Source organism: Pongo abelii, chromosome 9 (assembly GCF_028885655.2).
Source record: "Pongo abelii isolate AG06213 chromosome 9, NHGRI_mPonAbe1-v2.0_pri, whole genome shotgun sequence".
Taxonomy (NCBI): Eukaryota; Metazoa; Chordata; class Mammalia; order Primates; family Hominidae; genus Pongo; species Pongo abelii.
In genome coordinates this window covers 23,862,790-23,882,252 of record NC_071994.2, presented here as the reverse complement: position 1 = coordinate 23,882,252, position 19,463 = coordinate 23,862,790, and the positions used below count along the sequence as shown (strand labels likewise).

The 19,463-nt window shown below is 43.3% G+C and overlaps 1 protein-coding gene across 1 annotated transcript; it reads right to left on the bottom strand.

Annotated features, from left to right (window-relative positions):
• Positions 1-218: 218 nt before the first annotated feature.
• LOC100441947 (heterogeneous nuclear ribonucleoprotein K-like) lies at positions 219-15,138 on the bottom strand. Its single transcript, XM_054525480.1, has 3 exons — positions 15,101-15,138; positions 7,942-8,092; positions 219-2,005 (listed from the first exon to the last, which is right to left on the bottom strand). The coding sequence occupies exons 1-3, from the start codon at positions 15,136-15,138 to the stop codon at positions 1,535-1,537; spliced, it is 660 nt and encodes a 219-aa protein (XP_054381455.1). The 3' UTR covers positions 219-1,534.
• Between the last annotated feature and the right edge of the window lie 4,325 nt (positions 15,139-19,463).

Sequence of the window (19,463 nt, the reverse complement as noted above, 5' to 3'; positions counted from 1 at the left end):
TAATTTTTTGTATTTTTAGTAGAGACGGGGTTTCACCGTGTTAGCCAGGATGGTCTCGATCGCCTGACCTTGTGATCCACCCGCCTTGGCCTCCCAAAGTGCTGGGATTACAGGTGTGAGCCACCGCGCCCGGCCTGTAGTGTTAATTTTTTTAAAAAACAAGCTGTAGAAATATATAAAGAATATGATTTAGACACACACACATACACACATGCACACACAGGCTTATTTTTTATTTAAAATGATCGTATAGGGTTAACAAACGATTCACAGTTGTTAGTTTTAAAGGGTATGATGGAGGGGTGAGGGGTAAGAAGGGAGGCTTTCACTTTTATTTTACATCCTCTGTGACTATTTTAGGTTTATCTAAATTTATCTTAAAAATTGTAAAACATTTCTTACAAAAGAGCCTTACATTCTGCACACTGCTCTGAACAGATGCCAGGGACATGTGGCCTACAGTTACTCTTCCTCCCTGTCTCACCCCTCAAATGTTACAGTGACCACAAAGTAAGGTGTTCACAAAAATTACATGGGGGAACATTTTTTTAAACCAGTAACAATGAACACAAAAAAAAATCCGCTCATTCTACTGCTGTTTCAAAATTTCAACATTAGTTTTTGCAAGCCCTTCCCTACACCCCCAACCCGGTTTGTAAGGAACTAAAACCTTACACCTGGTGAACAGCAAAGGTTTCACTACACCTCAAATGCAAAACACCTGTGAAGCAGAGGCATGATGGCTTTTTAAACAGAAGCAAATTAAAAAAAAAAAAAAAAAAAAAAAAAAAAAGATGCAGGACTCCTTCAGTCCTTCACTAGCATTAGTAAAAACTTTCCAGAAAATTGCTTCATACTGTTCTGCAGCAAATACTGTGCCTTCTATATCTGGTCCTATGTTCCTATAATGATAATGATCTGACCTTCACCTCCTTCTAAAGGCTCATCAACTTTAGTTGAAGCTCCAACTCATGATGGATTTGTTTGATTCACTGACCACCTTTGCCAATAATAGATCCAATCAAATATTTGGGAATAGTACCTTGTGTAGTAATAATAGGTCCACCATATGAGCCACTGTCCGCTGCATAGGAATAATTATATCTGGAGCCACTCTATGGTTCATAAGCCATCTGCCATTCTGATGCGCTCCATGTATCTATTGCAGAGTCCCAAGTTTCATCAGCACTGAAGCCAGCCATGCCATGTAACCATCTCCAGGTCTTCCTCTTCTGTCATAGGCCCTTATGTCTCTTACCCTCTGTGGTGGTAGTGGAGAAAGAGGAAGATTCTCAGCCTTGCTACCACCCCAGGCACCTTGTCGAAAAGAAGGAGGAGGTGGTCCTCAACAAGGACTCATGTCATCATAATCTCTTCCAGATGGCCACATGGAACACCCACCCTGACTGGTAGATATTCTGTCAAAACCACCTCTTCCCTGCCTGGGAAACCCCACCAGGCATCCATGGTGGTCATCAGACATCATTGTAAAACCACCATAATATAATGATGTTACATCATGTAATGTAATAGGTTACATCATGAAAATTGGGATTATAAGGCTGTGCACATCCTCTGTAGGAGACTCAGATATAAGATCAAGGATGATTTTATGCACTCTACAACTCCATAGTCTTTCTCCAATAACAACAACTTTGTCAGTGGAATGAGGACAGCATTCCTGGAAAAGCTTGATTGTTGTTTGAGTGTTCCCTTGAAGCTCTTTGATTTTAGCATCTTTGACCTCAATAATTCCTCCTGCCAGACTCTGATGAGTCAACAGCCTCAACTCGCAATCAAAGTTGCTTCCTTTATAATGGTGGTACTCTTCCAAGGTAGGGATGATTTTCTTCAGAATTTCTCCAATTGTTTCAATATCAGCACTGATACTCAGCATGCACTTGGGGCCATTGCCCTCTGGGGCTAGAACCCTGGCTCTGTAGTCTGTATAGAAAGCCTTAATATTCTTACCTCCTTTTCCAATCACTGTCCAAGCATTCTTGCTCTGAAACACAATGCATAATTCAACCATCAGTGTTTCTAGATCTTTTAAATGCTTGTCCCTCTTCTATATCTTCTGCAAGGCATTTACCAAATTCACCACTGGTTTCAGTGCTAGGGAAGGTTTTCTCTAGCTGTTCAGTTTCCATTTCTTGAATCGGTGTGAAATGGACACACCAATCTATAGGCATGTGGGAGAAACATGGGACACAGGCAAGATGTCGAGGTCGGTGCAACAGAGAAACAGGATAATGACTCCTCTGTGACTTTCTGAATTTTATCATAAGCATTAATCACATTGGGGATAAAAGTAGACAATAAAATGTTTTAAGTTAGGTAGTCAACAATTAAGATCAAAATATAGAGGAGGGATTGCTAACTCTGAAAACTTCGTGCCATTATTTAGATATTTGCTTATTCCAGGGACTGCAGCATTGCCAGAAGCACATCCACTGGGGTCATGTTTATGAGTCAGTTTCCTAAAATGCTCTCACCTCCAGGTTCCAGCTCAGTGCCATCCTCCTCAGCTTCTCCCTGTGGAAGATGAGGCACCTCACAGTATCCTGATTTTACCTCTCTTTGAAATAGCTTGAGGATTTCTCCAAAATAATAGCTCTTTCTTCTAGATATTAATTAAGAAGGCCAGTTGCTCTTTCACTTAGAATCATAAGGTCCAAACTGAAAAGCCTAACTTCTCTAACTCCACAGAGAGCAATAAAATCCTCTCTGCAGAGACTTAATATAAGCAAAGAAAATTCATCTGGAAAGGTGAGGCCCGTCAGTCAGCAGGAAGCTACAAATCCCACAGCTGGTGCAACTCGGTTATTGACCTCCACTGTAATCGTATCTGTTTTCTGTTGAGAATGAACTAAATTCCATCAGGCTGGGCTCTCAGGGTCTCTGTTCACTCCCAGTTCATGATGCAGTGACCTGCGCTGACGTCTCCCAGGGTAAATCTATTTTTTAATCATTTCCTCCATCCTGCTTTCCCTGTCTCTTAAATGGAAGATGCCTATCCTTACCACTGCTGCTTTTAGAATTGAGAAGAAATCAATCAGGAATGACCAAAATACAATGTGTCTATAAAATACAACAAAACAATCACAGCTATTACAATGTTTAAAATCCATCAGGGCCTTCAAATCACTTGGGAAAGCATTTTATATATGAATATAAATCACACCATCTGCTGCTGTCCCCTAATGTTTAAATCAGATCACTGCCAAATCCAAGCATCAAAGAAAGAAGAAAAATGAGACCTTTTTTTTTTTTCTTTCTCATACCTTTGAGCCTCTTCACCTCATTGCACCTCCCTTTGTCCTTCTAAGATGTAGGTTTTCCCCAAGGATGTTCATTGAGATCAACTTCACAAGTGATTGGCTTTCAAAAAAGTAAATGTATAACCTCCAACATAGACACCCACAAAAACTAATCCTTGAAGGCACACTCCCAATGTTGAAAAGAATGGGATTTGGATTGAGAAGAATGGGATTTGCAGGGGAAAAAAAAGAATTTTTGAAAAGTAACCAAACTAGACTGGGCTCAGTGGCTCATGCCTGTAATCCCAAAACTTTGGGAGGTCGAGGCAGGTGGATCACGTGAGGTTGGGAGTTGAGACCAGCCTGGCCAACATGGTGAAACCCTGTCTTTACTAAACAAATACAAAAATTAGCCAGGCATGGTGGTGCATGCCTGTAGTCCAAGCTACCTGGGAGGCTGAGGCTGGAGGATCACTTGAACCTGGGAGGCAGAGGTTGCAATGAGCTGAGATTGTGCCACTGCACTCCAGCCTGGGTGACAGAGTAAGACCCTGTCTCAGAAAGAAAGAAAGAGAGAGAGAGAGAGAGAAAGAAAGAAAGAGAGAGAGAGAGAGAAAGAAAGAAAGAAAGAAAGAAAGAAAGAAAGAAAGAAAGAAAGAAAGAAAGAAAGAAAGAAAGAAAGAAAGAAAAGAAAGGAAGGAAGGAAGGAGAGAGAGACAAAAGAAAGAAAAAGAAAGAAAGAAAGAGAGAGAGAAAGAAAGAAAGACAGTCTTGGTCCTCAGAGGGCTCACCAACTGTAAGAGATGCTTTCCTCTCAATTCCTTTCTTGCTCCGGGAAATACTAAGACACACCTAGATTGGGGATGTTAAACTCTCATCAGCTTCCAGGTCACAAACGCAGCTGAATCACTTGCACAAGGGAGGATCAGAAAGCAAGAAAAGATTTTCTGAGGAACACAGAGGCCAACCCTGAAATGCAAAACCACATTACACCAATTATTCCTGATCCAGGCTGAGGTGTCTGGGTACAGTGGATAATCAGAGGTTGCCCCAGTCTTTGCACCGACATGACTGGTGCTATTTAATGTAATTACATTACAGTCAAATGATGAGTTTTCCCATAATTGGTAGTTACAACATAATTATGACCACACAGAATATTAACACCCTAATTGCTGGAGCCTTCTATTCATGTCAATGAATGTTTCCATTCTCTCTGAGCAGTAAAGTGAGAAAATTGGAATTTTCTGGAATAGCCCCTCACATTCATCCTCTTTTCTTCATACATCAATCCCCTTAGATCTTTTAAGGAATCTCACTTTTACAGTAAACCTGAAGGACACAATTTCTTTTTCTCCTCTTACTTTCCACCTTCCTTCCCTAATACAATCAGCTCTGCAAACCAGAAAGCACGGGACAGATTCATTTCATTGACAAGCACAGTATTCTAGAGAGTGCTAAGCTCAGAGAAAGGCAGGCCTGTGCAAATCCTGGCTTGCCTGCTTTATTTCTGTGTGACCTTGGCAAGTCGCTTGACCTTGGCAAGTCGCTTAACCTTGCCAAGTCTTAGTTTCCTCATCTGTAAACTGAAGATTATCCCATCCGCTTCATGGTACTAATGTAGCATGTAAAATAAGCACTTAAGTCCAGATGCGGTGGCCCATGCCTGCAACCTCACCACTTAGAGAGGCCATGGTGGGAGGATCACTTGAGCCCAGGAGTTCGAGACCACCCTGGGCAGCATGGTGAAACCCCATCTCTACAAAACATATATTTTTAAATTATCCAGGCATGGTGGCACACACCTGCAGCCTCAGCTACTCAAGAGGCTGAGGCAGAAAGAACTCTTAGGCCTGGGAATTCAACGTTGCAGTGAGCTATGATCATGCCACTGTGCTCCAGCCTGGGTGACAGCAAGACCCTCTCTCTATAAATAAATAAAATAGGGATTTAAGTAATGTTAGTTGAATTTGAGGGTATCTTACTAATAAAAATTATAGGATATTGTTCCCAGGGTTATTTCTATTTTAAGGGGAATATGGATACTTTGAATTAAATCAACCAACATCATTATTCAACAGGTAGGTAAAGTATTTAAGGAAGTAGAAGAGGTTCTTCCAAAACTCATTGTCATACATAATAATGTCTGGCCACTTAAGACACAGATTAGCATGATGATTTAATGCAATATCCAAAATCCAGATGGCCCAGGTCTAGATCCCAGTCTGCTACTTTCTACCTGTGTGGCATCGGGCAAGCAAATTTACCTATCTGTGTTATTATCTCCATCTACAAAACCAAAATGTTGTTAATTGTACTAAACTCCTAGGGTTGTTATAAGGATCAAGTAAGTTGAAATACATAAAGCCAGCTCCTCCTACCACCCCCAGCCAACCAAACACTTTCTAAGGATTGAGACTATATATATGTGATTAAGTCCTCTTCAATGGTAGGAGCTGTAAGATGTAAAACTTAGCACTGTCGATAGCAATTATTCCCCTCCATATGAAAAATAGAACAAAAGAAAAAAGAAAAAACAGCAGTCTTCAGTGAGAAAGAATGCAGGAGACACAGTGGAAAACAAAGAAAGAGCTGGTGATATTCCAGAGCTTGTTCTAGTTTGTCCTGCATCCCAGATTTCTATGATTGTTACCCAACCTCCCTTAGAGACTGTAAGCTGATAAATTCTCCTTTCTGACAAATTGTATTTTCATCTCTTTCAACCAAAAGAGTTCTGACTGATACGTCCCTAAATTTTGGGGAGAAGCATACTGACATCCTTGAAAATTGAAGTAGGCCAGGCCTGGTGGCTCATGCCTGTAATCCCAGCACTTTGGGAGGCCAAGGCAGGTGGATCACCTGAGGTCAGGAGTTGGAGACCAGCCTGGCAAACATGGTGAAACCCCATCTCTACTAAAAATACAAAAATTAGCTGGGCGTGGTGGCGGGTGCCTGTAATCCCAGCTACTCGGGAGGCTGAGGTGAGAGAATCGCTTCAACCTGGGAGTCAGAGGTTGCAGTGAGCCGAGATTGCACCATTGCACTCCAGCCTGGGAAACAAGAGTGAAACTCCGTCCCAAAAAAAAAAAGAGAGAAAAAGAAAAATGTAAGTAGATGAGCATTGACACCATCACCAAAAACCTCAACTGCTTTTACAACAGGAAAAAAGAGAAGGGCTGTGTGTATACTGAATATCACAGGGAAGAGGAACAGTCCCAGGCTTTGGGCTAGACACCTTTCTCTACCACTCCCTTGTTAGACACTTGAGCAGGTCCTCTAGCTGCTTTAAATCAGAATTTCCCCCCCCACCCCCCACTTTTTTTTTTTAAATAAAAGGATGGGATTACAAGACTTCTAGGACCCTTCAAGCCTGAAAATCCTAGCTTTCAGTTTCATTTCTCAAAGTCAATTAATTGCACCTGAGCTGTCAAGATTCACTGGTATTTGTCTAGCAGGAGTTTGTTTTCAAAACTCCTTCCTATTCTCCTTTTTTTTCAGTCTGGAAGCTTGTGTTAGCATTTGAGCCAGTCTCATCGTTTCTTCAATTAAATTCAACACTTCTTGGAAACTGGCTGGAAGGCTACAGCCTGGATGGCAGAGAAGGGATTAACAAGAGTCGCTCATTAGCACGATACGGCTAATGAAGAAGCAGTGTGTGGTGATCGCTTCTCTGGAGAGGAGTTTAACCTTGGGAAGGATTTCACTAGTGGCGGCTGAGGACACTGATGCTTTTGAGAAGGGGTTGTAGAAATTAGCCTAGGGTTGCACTCACTAAGAGAGAGAGAGCCTTAAGTAAAGGCAGTTGGAATTTGTTCAGGCCAATCTGTAGGGAGCAGATGTCGCCAGGAGCTTGGGGCTGGGATGTGAGCCAAGGTCGAAGAAGGAGTCAGGAAAACCCTAGTGACAGATCAGCAGAGCCAGTGGCCATGCCTGTTATAGAATGAAATGCTGGCTTCCAACATTTGCAGCCAGCTATGCTGTATCTGAGAAGAGTTGGAAGGAAGATGAAAAGATGAAAAACGCCTGCCAAGCAGATAGCAGTCTTGCCTGCCACGTCTGAAATGGCATGTTTAATCACAGTGGCACACTTTCTCTTGCCTACTAATGACAGAAGGAAGTTCCTAATGAAGTTATTGCTCTGCTGACTGAATTAATGATTTCCAGTTACAGGACTTGTAAACACACCATGTTACGCGTGCACGTGTTAATTGAGGCTGCACTTTAGAGACACTGACTCCACAGAAAACTCATCACAGGTAGCAAAGTACCAAGAGAAAGCAGGACTAACCAAGGGGAATGGGCTGTGGTTGCTTGGAACACTCAGGGCCGGATAAGTATTTGTGAATTAGGGAAAGGGGAAAGGGAGAGAAGTGGACGACACCTATCTAAAGATGAGAAAGAGGGCACCAGAGAACAGATAAAGCCATCCGTATCCCTGACCTGTGCCTCTACCATCCCCTATATCCAACTTCATACTCCATTCCTACAGCATTCATTCTTCCCACCTTCAAGCCCACTCACTGCAAATCCCAAATTTAGACGTTGCACTGAATATATTTGCCCAATGGCGAGCCTCATAATATGGCCAAATATGCTGGAGAAAGAAATTGTTTTTTTCTTTTCCAAATGTGTTTTTTAAAGCCATCAGAAGGACATGCGTCTTTTAAGGTGGCAAGTTCACCTGTGGCGTCACGGGGTCCACAGCAAGGAGGACACAGAGAAGCCAATCTCGGAGGCCACAGGCTGCGTCCCACTTCCTGTGGCTGCCGCTGCTGCCATCTGCATCTGAGTCAGTCAGGGACTGAGAGCGCAGCAGGCCGGCGAGCGAGCGGCTGCCAAATTACAGAGCAAGGAGCACTTAGGATGGTAGGAGGGGGAGGAAAGGAGGAAGCTAACTAATAGCTTGCAAACGTGTTTTCTAAAAAGCGTGTTAACCAAACAAGTTGCCATCCCTTAATCCCTCCCACTCCTGCCTGAATGTACACTAATTGAAAATTAAATTTTCAATTTGAAGCCATTTTCTAATTCTGTCTCATTCAGGAGCAGTTAGAGCCCCGGTGTTTTGCTGAATTCCCAACGTGCTTTTCATGAGCTCCCTCAGAAAGCCAACAAAAGAGTCTTGTCAACATGTTCCTGACAGCAGCAGGAAAAAGGGTTTGTGTAGAAGGAGAGGGTCATCTTGGGAGCCAAAGAAAGCAAGGCCAGACCAGGCCACAGATCCTGCAGATCTTGACTGAACATAGAAGACATTTATTTCCTCCTTCCTTTTCCCATCTCCTCTTTCCCCAGTTAAACCGTAGTTACAGCCTGGTCAGAAGGGAATCCTCTCACTCGTCACTGTCCTGTGCCCCGCGCATTTGGAAAACCTCGCCAATAACACCAGAAGCTCCTTGTGGGCAGGCACTCTGTCTGTCCTATACAGACAGGCTTTGATTTCCAGGGGTAATTGACCACAGTGAATGAACTTACTTAAAAGGAGAGAAAAATGTCATAGAAAATAGAGAAAACCAGGTTTACTAGGGCTCTATATTAAAACCTGAAGTGGTCTGGGCATGGTGGCTCACGCCTTTAATCCCAGCATTTTGGGATGCCAAGGTGGGAGGATTCCTTGAGGTCAAGAGTTCAAAACCAGCCTGGGCATCAAAACGAGACCTCATCTAGAAAAAAGAAAGAAAAGAAAGGAAGGATGGAAGGAAGGAAGGAAGGAGGGATTCAAGCATGGTGCACGCGCCTGTGCTCCCAGCTACTTGGGAGGCCTGAGCATGGGAGGTCAAGGCTGGAGTAAGCCATGATCATGCCACTGCACTCCAGCCTAGGTGACAGCAAGACCCTGTCTCAAAAAAAAAAATCTATATATATATATAAAATATAAAATAAAATAATAAAACCTGAAGTGAAAAGTTATAAAAATTGATTTAAACTTATAAATAACAAGCTGTAGGTCATTACTATTCCAGAATAAAGAATAAATCATGCATTGATTCCTTTAGCATAATTTTTTCACAAAATTGTGTGATTGCACAATAGGGCATTCTTTATTTCATATTTAACGCTCTCAGTGAGAACAAATAAGAGAGTCATTTTTGAAAAATACTTAAAGGCTTCCTCATTTTGCCCAAGAGACTCCCTTAAGCATTTGATGTTCTAATCATTTTCTCTCAAAGAAGTTCAGGCATCCTCATCCTTATCTGCTTCAATTTGTAAGGGTTCTTCTGATTTCTATTTTGCCAATGGTTCAGACCATCCTCCAATATCAATTCCCTTGACTTCATGAAATCCTACACCTTTTGCAATATTTTCAGTTTCACTTTGCAATTGATTGCCATTGAATTTGCACTGCATTTGTTAGACATTCATCTTTCATCAAACATCAAGAGCCTGATACCCACTCACAAAGACCCTGAGTCACGGAAGTCTGTGTGCCAGAGAACTGTTGGAAATGGTGAGTTTGTTAGTGGGTATTGTCATTTGCAAAGCTTTTCCTATGCAATTTCACAGAGCCCCTGTGATTTGTTGAGTAACTCAGATATCTGTCACAGGTTGCTACCAAGTCGTGATTTCAAAATAATCTAATTCTAATTAATGGGCTCCTGGAAAGGGGAAAGAAGGAGGCTTTGTTTGGGAACTTAATTAACGAAGTATTTCCAAACATCATGATAAATTATGACAATTGACATGACTACCCCCTTCTTAATATTTGTGATGAACAAGAATCTCATATACTTTGATTTAAATATAGGTCTGAAAATGCAAATCTTATCATGAATTGGAACTTGGGTGGCATAGACTTGAGTGAATGTTAGAGAAACAAATCTCAGGAACAGAAAGAAATTGGCAAATAATATGCATGAATTTGTCCGGGGCTTGGGGAATGGAGGAGAAGGAGTGCAGTAGATTAAAGTAAGGAAGCTTCAGATGGCAAATAGAAGTGAAACAATTTGAGGAAACTTTAAGCCCAAGTTGGAGAAAAAAAAGGAAAGGACAGATTCAAGGAGTTAAAACATCAATTCTTATTTCTGGGAAGGGCCTAGAACACCAGCTATCAGAAGTGCTATTCGCTAGACAAAATCAATGGCTCATGGTTTCGGGGCTTATAGAGAATGTAGTTCCAACAAAGAACTTGAGTAATTACACTCAAGTTCTCCCCCAAATGACTGTCATTCAAAGTCTGGCTCAACTGTGTGGCCACGGGAAGTAACCTAACTTCTCTGAGCTTCTGCTCCTCACTAATAAAACAGGGATGTCACTCTTTATTTCAGGGTATTTTTGAAGGTTAAAACTAATGTCTTTGTTATTATTACATATGCTATGGACAATTTGGTACATCCTAGTCATTTGCTAAGGGCAGTTATGATGATGATGATGATGATGGTGATGATTGATGATGATGATGACAGGGACAGGGCTAAGGTGTAGCAAGCCAACCTGAGTTCAGATAGGGTGGAACTGTGTTAGGCTGAGCCAACAACATTTACTAATCCCACATGTTGTCACAAAGCAGACATCGTCCTCCATACAAATGACTGAGGAGCAAGCACTAAGAAGTGGGCTGCTGAAGTGAAGTGCAGAGGAAACTGTAGCAGTCAGAAGTTGAGGTAAGGCAAAAAGAAATGCTTCAGGCCTGCACACACTCTCAGGGGTGGTCAGTGGTGATGAAGGGACAGGTTCCCCTGGGTGTGCATGGACAGTCTCAGCCCAGGAACCCGTGAATGTGTACGGGGAAAACTTTTCATTCTTGGCGTTGTAAGATAAATGGCAGAAAAATATATATATAATTGCAGTACCAAATCATGGGGAAGGCAGAGAAATTGGGAGGTAAATTCCTGGCTCCCCAATACGGTTTGGCTGTGTCCCTACTCAAATTTCATCTTGAATTGTAGTTCCCATAATATCTATGTGTCATGGGAGTGACTCAGTGGGAGGTAATTTAATCATGGGGCAATTACCTCCCTGCTGTTCTCATGACAGTGAGTGAGTTCTCATGAGATCTGATGGTTTCATAAGGGGCTTTGCTCCCTTTTGCTCATTCTTCTTCTCCTTGCTCCCACCATGTGAAGGACATGTTTGCTTCCCCTTCTGCAATGGTTGCAAGTTTCCTGAGGCCTCTCAGCCATGTTGAACTGTAAGTCAATTAAACCTCTTTCCTTTATAAATTACCCAGTCTCAGGTATGTCTTTATTAGCAGTGTGAGAAGGGACTAATACACTCCCTGAACATGTTAATGGTAACAGCAATCTAATACTTTCATCCAGAGCACTTGGCTCAGGTCGGGTGCCCTGTAAGCAGAGCCTGAGGCAGGAATTCAGATGCACTTGACTTACTGAGGCTGTACTCTCAGGAGAGTTCAGGCAAGGAGAAAGAGCTAAGCAAGGATGTGGTCCCAGATAAAGTCCAGCCTTGGCCAGTACACCAGGAAGGGGAGATCAACCTCTCAGGCATCTCCAACAGGGCGGCTCCCATGGGCCACCTTTTCCATAGAAGATCACTGGTGTGAGTTATCAGCCATGGCTAGGAATGGGTGCACCAGCTGGTAAAGGGATTTGGAAGGGGCATAAGCAATTTCTACTCCAACACTGTTTTAGGTGCTTTATGTATATTAATTCATGATGCTCCTCTGAGGTTCTCCTTTGATTTATAGAGGAAGAAGCTGAAGCCCAGATACTCCAAGTAACTTGCTCTAAGTCATTCAGCGACAGAGCCAGGATTTGTACTGCAGCACTCTGGATCTAGAACCCACACACCAGGCCACTGTACTGCCTTTTGAGATATTGTTATGGAGCAAAGCATGGTGGCTCATGCCTGTAATCCCAGCACTTTGGGAGGCACAAGGCAGAAGAATTGCTTGAGGCCAGGAGTTCAAGAGATATTGTTATGAGTTGAATGGTGTCTCCCACAAATAAATGTTGGAGTCTTAATCCCGAGTACCTCAGAATGTGACCAATTGTATTTAGAAATAGGTTGTAATTAACTAAGTTAAGATGAGGTCACACTAGAACAGAGTGGGCCCTTATACCAACATGGCTGGTATACTTCCCTATAAGAAGAAAAAGCACCCCTGGGCCCGACATCAGGAGGGTCCTAAGGCTGTTGTCGCCAAAGGACATGTGCTGGGTTTCAGTTGGAGGGGGAAGGAGCCTGCTTTTCTGAACAAATAAAGGAGCAGGATTTTTACAAACAGGGTCCAACTGGTGTAGACAGTGGCGTGTGCAGGATGGTGGCTTCCCACAAATCCATGTGGCACCCACGTAGGTACAGGGTGTGGGCCACAGGAGGAGGGACAGCAGAGCAGGACTGAGCCAGTGAGCAAAGGCCTGGAAGTAGAAAGTAAAGAGAGGAGGAAAGAGTGTGAAAAGAAATGCAGAGTCCAGGGAGAAGCCCAAAGGCAGGCTGGAGGAAAAGATCAGAAATCACGGGGAAGGTGGAGTCAAGCTGAGAGGGAAGGTGGCCTGGGGGTGGGAGACAGGAAAGTGTAATCCCAGGGAGGGGCAGGGGGGATGAGAGCAATGAGAACCATGAGGAAGCACGGCCAGAAGACTAGAAAGCAAAGAAACCCACAGGAGAGAAAAGGATCGAGGAAATGGGAGGGAGGTGAGCCCATGGTGCTGCCACCTTCTGCCACAGGTACACTGGTGACTGCTTCCATATAGAGCTCACATGTCACAAAGGGCACACTGAGACCATGGTGACCCAGGTGAAGGAAGTGGGGCTATCACAGACTCCGAAACTGTCCTGTAGCTATGACCCTGGTGTGTATTATAATGTACACATGGATTGTGTAACCTTTCTATGTAAGTAAAATGCATACAGACAGTCCTTGACTTATGATGCTTCAACTTAAGATTTCTCAACTTTGAGATGGGTCTTTTGGGAGGTAGCCCCACTGTAGGTAGAGGAGCTCCTTATAAATCATGATAGGGTTACAATTTCTCCTGAAAGCACATCACTCCAGCACTATCATAACATGGTAAAAGCATAAATGGAACCATTGAACGTCGGGGACCATCTGCTGTGTTAGCGGCGTTAGGTGCATTTTTGACATATGATAGTTTTGACTGATGATGGATTTATTAAGACATAAGTCCACTGTAAGTTGAGGATCATATACATTAAGAATAAAACAGAGGAGTCACAGCCATTTCCCTTGCCAGGGTGAGAGTGCAAAGCCTAGTGATGGGTCCCTATGTGATGCCCTTTGTTGAGCCATCAGTGTGCCAAGAATGACCCACCTCTGGGCCTTGCGGGACATTCCCATGTCAGGACCACCTGCTCATCACAGCCTCCTCAGGCACCTAACCTGCATCAGGTCTGTGCTACCTGAGGGGAGAAATTGCCCCTATATGTCCCACTGGCTTGCCATTTACCTAAAATGAACAACCACTGAAAGTGAGCATCATGCCACTTAGGAAAATGAAGTTATAACCAGAGAGGCACAGACAGCACTGATACAAAGTGACTCGCAGAACAGGCCTTGGGAAGAGCTGGGAACACTGTGGTCCTAGTTCTTGGAGTGACATTTGACTGTTGAAACTCTGTACTTCTTTTTGTTTGTTTTCAATTTTATTTTATTTCAGTAGTTTTGGAGAAACAGGTGGTTTTGGGTTACATGGATAAGTTCTTTGGTGGTGACTTCTGAGATTTTGGTGCACCCATCACCAGAGCAGTGTACACTGTACCCACTGTGTAGTCAGTCTTTTATTCTTCATCCCTCTCCCTCCCTTCCCCTGAGTGCCCAAAGTCTATTATATCATTCTTACACCTTTGCATCCTCATAGCTTAACTCCCACTTATAAGTGAGAACATATGATATTTGGTTTCCATTCCTGAGTTACTTGACTTAGAACAATGGTCTCCAACTCCATCCAGGTTGCTGCAAATGCCAATATTTCATTCCTTCTGATGGCTCCAAACTCTGTACTTCTGTTACTTGGATAAAAATGAAAAGCATATTGTAAACAAGGTCTACCCTATTCTAGTATGACCTCATCTTAACTTACCTAATTACAACCTATTTTTGTACCTTTTGGGTTGAGGTAGAAAAAAAAAGAAGAGAAAACACAGACACATAAGGGACAAACACCACATGAAGATGGAAGCAAAGACTGGAGTTAATGCAGCTGCAAGCCAAGGAACACCGAAGACTACCAGAAAACCACTGGAAGCTAGGGAGAGACAAGGAAGGATTTCTCCCCTACAGGTTTCAGAGGAAGAATGGCCCTGCTGATGCTTTGATTTCAGACTTCGGGCCACCTGAACTGGAGACAATAAATTTCTATTGTTTTCAGCCACCCAGCTTGTGGCACTTGGTGACAGCTGCCCTAGAAGACTAATATGGGTAGTAAGAGAAGGGAATAAACATTGGGGAAGAAACAAGCCTGCTATAACTACTAATTTAAAGATCAAACTAATAATGTACTCAAAAGTACATTATAATCGTGGGCAAGTGTTTCAAAAGGACATGTACACAAGGAATTCAAACATTTCTCAGGAAGACTTTAAGCTGTAGTGTTTAAGCTGTCAGGCTCAGAGTCATACTGGCTTGGGTGATAATTCTAGATTGGTCATTTTTTTTAGCAGCTATGTGAACTTAAGCAAGTTCATTGACTTCTCTGCTCCTCAGTGTTCTCATTTGTGAAGCGAGCACAATGGTATCCTCTGCTTAGAACTGTCAAGAAGATGATGTTAAATAATACATTTGACATTTGGCATAGGTACACAGCAAGCACTGGATAAATGCTGGCTATTCTTTCTATTGCTATTTTGAAATCCAGTCACTGTGGATTCCAAAAACCTGTGCTTACATCTCACAAACCTGGGCAAATCACCTGAGGATATTTGCGTACCTCTCCTCTTGGATATTTGCGTACCTCTCCTCTTGCATATTTGCGTACCTCTAAGTCTAGTTTTCTCAGCTATAAATGGGATTGAGCTAAAGGGGTATTGGAAAGGTAAACCATCAAAACTATATGCGTAGGCTGGCTCACACCTGTAATCCCAGCACTTTGGGAGGTCAAGGCGGGTGGATCACATGAGGCTAGGAATTCGAGACCAGCCTGGCCAACATGATGAAACCCTATCTCTACTAAAAATACAAAAATTAGCCGGATACAGTGACATGTGCCTGTAGTCCCAGCTACTCGGGAGGCTGAGGCAGGAGGATTGCTTGAGCCCGAGAGGCAGAGGTTGCAATGAGCAGAGATTGCAGCACTACACTCCAGCCTGCGTGACAGGACAAGACCCTGTCTCAAAAACAAAAAAAAGACTATATGTGTGTGTATAGACAGATAGATATTATTTATATATCTCCTTTAGGCATACAGTAATAGTGTCCTTTGTAAATATGACACATGTTGACAATGTTAGCTTATTATTTATTCTCCACTGGACTAAAGAGAACTAATTATAGGCTGGTGACAGGAAATATTTCCCTCGGAGATCCTGGAGGCCAGGACTTCTCAAACTTTCCTGGCTATACAATTCACCCGGGGAGATCATTGAAATGCACCATCTGATTCAACAGGTCTGGGGTGGAGCCTGACATTTTACATTTCTAAGAAGTGCCAGATGATGTCCATGCTGTAGGCTCAAAATTTACAGAGGCATGCAGCTGCCTCCGAAAACACCATGAGATTTACCACGGAGATGGGGTTCACCTCTTAGCCAGTAGGGCTGTGCTCCCTCTGGGATTTAGCAAGATGATGTATCCTTGTTCTGGGAACAAAATCAGAGGCCTTTTATTATAAGTATAAATTTTGTGTCTGAGCTGGCCGCCCCGGGGATAAACATCGTCAGAAGAGCTCTTGGGAAGTCCCTCTGGGGTGAGGATGATCGCCTGTTTGTGCCCTGAGGGGTGCTTAAGGCTTCCCAAAAGAGTCCCCGTGGTCTGAATTGCTTCAATCACTCCCCATGGCCTCGTCCCACAACACAGCCAATAGCAGGGCGGAAGAGTAAAAGCGTCATGAAGAAAAATGACGGAGGCTTATCGCCACCTACCGGATTAGGAAAGAAAAGGCTATAGTAAATGATTTCATTGAGTCCAGCTCTATGAGAAGCACCAGAGATGGGGGAGATCGTAGAATTGCGCAGAACCCTGGAGGTCGTACATTCAACCTTATGGAGTTCAGCCCTGGAGCATAAACCATCCAGGCCTGATGCTTCCTTCAGTCGCTTTGCCACTTCCCGGAAGAAGAATAACAGTTATAATTCACTGAGAGCTTCATGTGTGTATATAGGGGCATTATTTGTATTGCCTCATTTAAACCTGACAACATTCTCAAATGAAAAATTATTATTATCACCACTTTTTCAGAGTAAGAAACTGAGACTTAGGAATTTAAGGAATTTGTTTAAGCTCACCCAGGTAGTAGATAGGAGCCTGAATGTAAACCTGGGTCTATTAATATTTGCCTCCAAAGCCTAAACCATAATCCTAAGGGGAGGCACAGACCCGATCAGCCCTCCACCATCTGGTTGTGTGGGACTGGGTCAATCCCTCAAGTGGGGAGTCGAGCTCCCTCTTCTATTCCCTTGCCCGTCCCCTCATCATCCCTAAAACATAGCCTCAACCTGAGTTTTCAGAGCGACTCCAAAGTCTATCCTACTTCATGCTGACCAGCAAGTTAAAGAATTGTCCATTCTGGCCAGGCATAGTGGCTCACACCTGTAAACCCAGTACTTTGGGAGGCCGAGGTGGGCAAATCGCCTGAGGTCAGGAGTTCAAGACCAGCCTGGACAACATGGTGAAACCCCATCTCTACTAAAAATACCAAAAAACAAAATTATGCAGACATGGTGGTGTGTGCGTGTAATTCCAGCTACTCAGGAGGCTGAGGCAGGAGAATTGCTTGAACCCGGGAAGCGGAGGCTGCAGTGAGCCAAGATTGCACCATTGCACTCCAGCATAGGTGACAAGAGTGAAACTCCATCTCAACAAAAAAAAAAGGAAAAAAAAGAATTGTCACTTCCTTCTCTGTCTTAGACTGTGTATCCCACTGTCTTAGTTTTCTTGGGCTGCTGCCACAAAGTACCACAAACTGGGTAGCTTAAAACAACAAGACTTATCCCAGTTCTGCAGGCTGGAAGTCTGAAAGCAGGTTGGCAGGGCGAGGCTCTCTCTGCAGGCTCTGGGAAGGTTCCTTCCTCGTCTTGTCCTAACTCCTGGTGTTTGCAGCCAATTTTTGGCATTCCTTGGCTTGTAGATACTTCCTCTCCAATGTCTGCCACCATCTCCACATGGATATCTTCCCCGTGTGTCTGGATGTCTCTTCTCTTCTTATAAGGGTACCAGTTGTGTTGGATTAAAGGCCCGCCCTACTCCAGTATAATCCCAATTTAGCTGGTTACATCTGCAATAACTCTAGTTCCAAAAAAGTTCATATTCTGAGGTTCTAGGAAGGACATAAATTGGGAGAGGATATTATTCAACCCAGAACATCCATCCCAGTGGTTTAAAGAGTAACCTCAGAAGTCCAACTGCCTAGGTTCAAATCTTGGCCACAGATCTAATTAGCTGTATTATTCTGGACAAGTTACCTAACCTCGTTAAACCTCAGCTTCGCCACCCATCAAATGGGTAAGATAATAATTATCTCCACCTCATAGGGTTATTATGAAGATTAAAAGAGTTGATACCTATAAAGTAACTCCCAGAACCTGGCAGTAGGGTTATTCTCCGGAGCCCAGTTGCCCAGGTTTCAAATCTTCGCTTTGCTTCTCACTGGCTGTGTAGTCTTGGGTAAGTTACTCAGCCCCTCCAGGTCACAGGGCACTCCTTTGTAAATTGAAGGATGTTGATGATGATGACAATGGCACCTACCCATGGAAAATGGGGTGGTTGTGAAAATTTAAAGAGTTAGAGCAGTGCTTGGTAATAATAAGCAATTGATAAATGTTGCCTAACATCACCTACCTCAGAGCTCGGTAGAAGGGTTAAATGATACAGTCCAGGCCAGGCGCAGTGGCTCACACCTGTAATCCTAGCACTTTGGGAGGCCCAGGTGGGCAGATCACTTGAGGTTAGGAGTTCGAGACCAGCCTAGCCAACATGGTGAAACCACATCTCTACTAAAAATACAAAAAAAATTAGCCAGGCATAGTGGCACATGCCCGTAATCCTAGCTACTCAGGAGGCTGACGTGGGAAGATCGCCTGAACCTGGGAGGCAGAGGTTGCAGTGAGCCAAGATCACGCCACTGCACTCCAGCCTGGACAACAGAGTGAGACTGCATTTCAAGAAAAAAAAAAAAAGATACAACCCATTTAGACTCTGAGTCTCTGTATGCACTTGATAAATGTTGATTATTATTATTATTAATTTGCACTAGGCTCATAGGAAGGAGGGAAGAGAGTGAGAAAGAAAGAGAAATTGCTTGAGGCTAAGGCCAGAGAGACTCCACAGGCAGGAAAATGGAAAGAGCCAGTATTCTCAATTGTCCAATTTTAACTTCAAAGTAGGAACTATAAAGGTAACTGAGTTTACACCAGGTGACCTAACTGAGCCTCCGGACTGTTAAATCCCAGAGCAATATCTCTATTCCCTTCCCTCCCACACAAGCCCAAGATCCCTGCCATCTTCCTGCCTCCTGCTCTATCCCTTGGGTTCTCTCCCTGTCAGGGTTCACTGTGCAGTGATACAGTCTCTCTAGCTCCTCCCCTTCTTCGGGACTTTGCCATCAAGCCCACAGTTCCCTTCTTGCTTTAAGGATTTGATTCCTAATCACTGCAGGAAAAATGAAATAACAACAAAATAGGGAGGTGGCAAATGTTCCTTAACTTAGTACTTTATACCCGGCACAGTCCGTGGTCTGTTTCAGATTCCCTCTCTTAGGTGATACCTACACGTTTGATATTTCCTCCTCTCTTTCTTTCCTGAAAATGGTGCTCACTAAACCTCCGGCTATCTCAGACCCCAGCCTTCCTACATTCAAATGCCTACTTTTGTAGTTTAGGAAGACTCATGTGGATAATTTGCATTCATTCATTTAAAACATATGTATCCAGCACTGACTAAAGGCAGATGCTGTGCCAGGCTCTGGGGATACGATAGTGAACACTGAGCTGTCTAGCACTGTGCTGTCCAATAAAGTAGCCACTAGCTACAAATTTAATTTTAAATTTAAAAGATTTAAAAATTGACTAAGGTTAAATTTAGTTCTTCAGTTTCACTAGCCACATTTCAGGTACTCAAACGCTACGTGTGACCTGACT